The following is a 4,305-nucleotide window of genomic DNA, read 5'->3' on the forward strand; positions in this document are numbered from 1 at the left end:
AAACAATTTTTTTTTAAGTTATTGTTCCGATGTGCATGTTTTCTTTTGCAATTCATGAGGTAGTTTGTCTATTCGTCTATGTTTAGAAATATAAAGAAGTGTGTGAGAACACTAGTTGATTAAATGCTCTTCATGATGTTTCGGTTCTCCATTTGTCGTAAGACATGGACGGTTTCCCATATGTCGTAAGATATGGACGAACTTTCATGTGTCGTAAGACATGGATGGTTCTCTTTCTGCCGTGAGAGAGGTTTTTCATATTGGCATTTTTTTCCTTGTACGAAACGACAGGAATCCTTGAGACGAAAGTAACGACAGGACTCCTTGACACGACAAGACGACATATAACATTTTTTTTCTTGTACAAAACGACATGACTCATTGAGACGACAATAACGACATGACTCCTTGACACGACAAGACAGACATATAACTTTTTTTTCTTGTACGAAACGACAAGACTCCTTGAAACGACAGTAACGACATGACTCATTGACACGACAAGACAGACATATGACATTCTTTTTTGTACGAAACGACATGGCTCCTTGAAACGACATTAACGACATGATTCCTTGACACGACAAGACAAACATATGACATTTTTTATTTCTCCAATCGCAACGTTTGTGAAATAGTCGTTCCGATTGCGGAAGGGTATTAAGGATAACGCAGTTATCCTATATGTTAGAATATCGTATGTAGTAGAGTTATGTTATTACTGAGCTACATAATATAAGATAGAAGTTTATATGAATTAAGAAACCTATAAAAAGTAGGAGATATAGCTTGTATTATAACTAGAGCGTATACCCACAAATAACAAAACAACACAACATTATATTTTCCCAATCAATAATATATTTTTGCCAAACAAGGACATACATGCCGAAGGAAAATCCCAATAGAACTGCTCAGTAAGAAATTTCACGAATTAGGATAAAAGAATTATACGGGGTAACAGCAAAATGGACCCAGGGTCCATCCAACTTTACCTGCTGAAAATGACTAAACATTACAAGTCAATTTGGCGGGAAGATATCCTCTTTCTAGGAACACTATGTTTCTCTTGTCATCTGCTGGAAAAAATAAATAAAAATAAATTGTAATACAAGTATTAAAAAGAAAATGATGGAATTTCATACTCACGGTGGGTGTAACGTGTAAGTAGTGATTAGTGTTATCCCACTTTTTGGACTAACGACATAACCGCTCTAACGTTTGATCATGTCGTGTCAGCCAGGTTCTGTCGTGTCGCAGGTAAACACAGCTCCAGGGAGATACGTCCGACGTAGCATCGTACGACGAGGCATAAACGACGAAGGACAGGCGACAACGCACAGGCAACAGAGACGCGTCCTCAAGAAACGGGTTGATGAAGATAAGTTAACCTAAAGCCCATGATAGGCAGCGCCGTCACGCTAGCAAGAACGAGTCCAAGACATGCGCGAGAAGCGCGGAGGTGGTTGAAGACTAAAGAGACGTGTGACAAAGATACCCCTATCTTTGTGGGATTCTCTCAACCGACTAGACCGTTGGAAATATCCTATAAAAGGACGAAGATGATGACAAGCAAAGGACGTTCACTCAAGCATTACAACTCTTAAGCTATCAAGTGTTTTAGCATTCATTGTTATATTTTATTTTCAGCATTGATTCTCAGAGAAAAGCATAAACAATCATACAGAATACTTAGTGGATTGATAGCCTCATAGCTATCCGCGGTTTTTTACCTTATTCCTGGGTTTTCCGCGTCAACACTTCTCTGTGTCGTGTCTCTTTATTTGTGTTGTTAATTCTTTGCTTAGTTAGTGTCGATCCTAGCCGAAAGTCGCCCCTATACGAATTTTGGCATAAACAGTTTCGTGCCGTCTGTGGGGACATTAACTAGGTTTTACACAAAATCACTCCTTTCACCATGACTACTGGAGAGATGATGATCGCAGAGATGAAAGCGGCTTACGAGAAAGCCCAAGCCGAGCTAGCCCAAGAGAGGGCATCCAATGAAACCCTCTAGAAAGAGCTCGAATCCTTGAAAAGCAACAATCACCAGTCTCGCTACAAAGGTGGGAAGCCAAAAAAGCTGACGTTCGAGATGCCCGATGACTTCGAAGATATGACCGATGAGGAGGAGACCCGTGAGGAAGAAGACGGAGAAGCTCCCGATCCGGTGACCCAGCGCCTGAACAAGATGGACGCACGCATGACGAAGCACTACTAGCTCTCGCCTGATGAAGTTGATGACCAAGTTTCCCGGAGCACCTACGCCCGTGGAGACCGAGCCAACCGACGGGTACGCAGCGTCGCCGTTCTGTGAAGCGATCGCTAGAGTGACAGTTCCGCACACGCTACGACTCCCTACCTGGACCACCCTGTACGACGGGACATCCGACCCCTACAGGCACGTCAACTTCTACAAGCAGCGCATGTAGCAGATCGGGATCCCATACGACCTAGTAGAGCATGTCATGTGCAAATCTTTCGGCGGCACCCTTGATGGAGCAGCTTTGGAATGGCTCACGAACGTCCCTCCCGGATCCATCTCCTGTTTGTCCGAACTCATCAACGCCTTCTACCAACAGTTCGCCAGCAGTCGCCAGTTGGAGAAACAAACCAGTGATCTCTATTGGTTGGTTCAAGGGCCAACCGAGTCGGTACACGATTATTTTAACCGTTTTAATTGTGAAAAAATTGGTATAAAAAACTGTGATGTCAGGACTGCTATTGAGGCGTTCAAAAGAGGCCTCATCCCCAATTCGGAGTTATACCGGGAAATAACCAAATACCCCTGTGCAACTTTCGAAGAGGTGCGATCAAGGGCCACCGCCCAGATGCGAATCGAAGACGACGAGGTCATCCGAACAGCATCTCAACGGTCGACAGGGGGCAGCAGCGACAGAAGATCGTACACCCCGAGGAACAACAACTGGCGTCACCAACCATACGTTCGGCAAAACCAGGTACAAAGTGTCAATCAGTATTATGATACTAACAATGTTTACAGGAATGAGCGGGTCGAACACCCTAACATCTCCGACTACGGCTTCAACGTCGACATCGGAGGTGTGGTGAACGCCCTTCAAAATGTAGGTGGAACAGTCAGATGGCCCCGGAAGAGCGACAGACCGGACTCCATGAAGAACATGAGCAAATGGTGCGACTTCCACCGCGACAACGGCCACATAACCGAGGAGTGCATCTCCCTCAAAAAGGAGGTCGCATACCTCCTGAAACGGGGGCATCTAAAAGAGCTGTTGAGCGACAAGGGAAAAGAAACGTTCTCCAAAGAGCAAACCACCCTGCCCGGCCCAACAATAAGCAGCGAGCGACCAGATCCACCACCGTTCAATAAAGTGGTAAACGTCATTTCCGGTGGTTCAGATATTTGTGGACTAACTTCTTCTGCAGCTAAAAAAATTAACAGGGGAGAGTCTGAAACCATGGAAGAGGGGCAAACCGAAGACGAGGTCGCACTGCACAAGTCCCTGACCGCAATGGCTATCACTTTCGACGACTCAGATTCTGTAGACACACAGCGGGAACATCACGACGGGTTGGTAATATCGCTCCCAATAGGGAACGCCTTGATAAAAAGGATACTGGTCGACAACGGAAGCTCACCCAACGTACTGTTCTTGGAAGCACTACAAGAAATGGGATTAGAAGAGAAAAATATTGTAAGGAGATCAACAGTTCTGGTAGGATTCAGTGGAGAGGCACTACGGACAGTAGGAGAGATATTGCTGCCTACATACGCAGAAGGCGTCAACATGATGACCAAGTTCAACGTCGTCGATTGTCCATCAGCGTACAACGTCATCCTAGGACGACCATGGATCCACAAAATGAAGGCAGTACCATCAACATACCACCAATCAATCAAGTTTCCAACCAAATGGGGGGTCATGGAAATCAAAGGACAACAAAGAGATGCGAAGAAATGTTATGAGACGGCACTGAAACCATCCAAGTCGTCCATCTAGCAACTACAGCCAGGGTCGACATCGGACGACCCCGACGACCAACAAATCGATGAGATAGTCCTGGACCAAACAAAGCCAGACCAAGTCGTAAGGATCGGAGCCTCACTGCCTGACAACATCAAAAGTCAGATAGTGTCATTCCTAAGAGAAAACTCGGACTGCTTCGCTTGGTCACACGAGGACATGACAGGAATCAGCCCAGACGTCATCACCCACAAGCTCAACGTCGACCCCAACTTCAGACCAGTAAAACAGAAACGACGTAAGTTCGCACCCGAAAGGAATAAAATCATAGACGAAGAAGTCCAAAAATTGTTAGATT

The 4,305-nt window shown here is 45.1% G+C and overlaps 1 protein-coding gene across 1 annotated transcript; it reads left to right on the plus strand.

The window, feature by feature from the left end:
• The first annotated feature begins 2,468 nt into the window (after nucleotides 1-2,468).
• On the plus strand, nucleotides 2,469-3,983 carry LOC110785451 (uncharacterized). The gene has a single exon (XM_021989893.2). It carries the CDS (start codon nucleotides 2,469-2,471, stop codon nucleotides 3,981-3,983), a length of 1,515 nt encoding a protein of 504 aa, XP_021845585.2.
• The last annotated feature ends 322 nt before the right edge of the window (nucleotides 3,984-4,305 follow it).

Source organism: Spinacia oleracea, chromosome 1 (genome assembly GCF_020520425.1).
Source record: "Spinacia oleracea cultivar Varoflay chromosome 1, BTI_SOV_V1, whole genome shotgun sequence".
Taxonomy (NCBI): domain Eukaryota; kingdom Viridiplantae; phylum Streptophyta; class Magnoliopsida; order Caryophyllales; family Amaranthaceae; genus Spinacia; species Spinacia oleracea.

Excerpts from the sequence above, each read along its gene's own strand:
- LOC110785451 (XM_021989893.2), top strand. The coding sequence starts at position 2,469 with ATGTGCAAATCTTTCGGCGGCACCCTTGATGGAGCAGCTTTGGAATGG.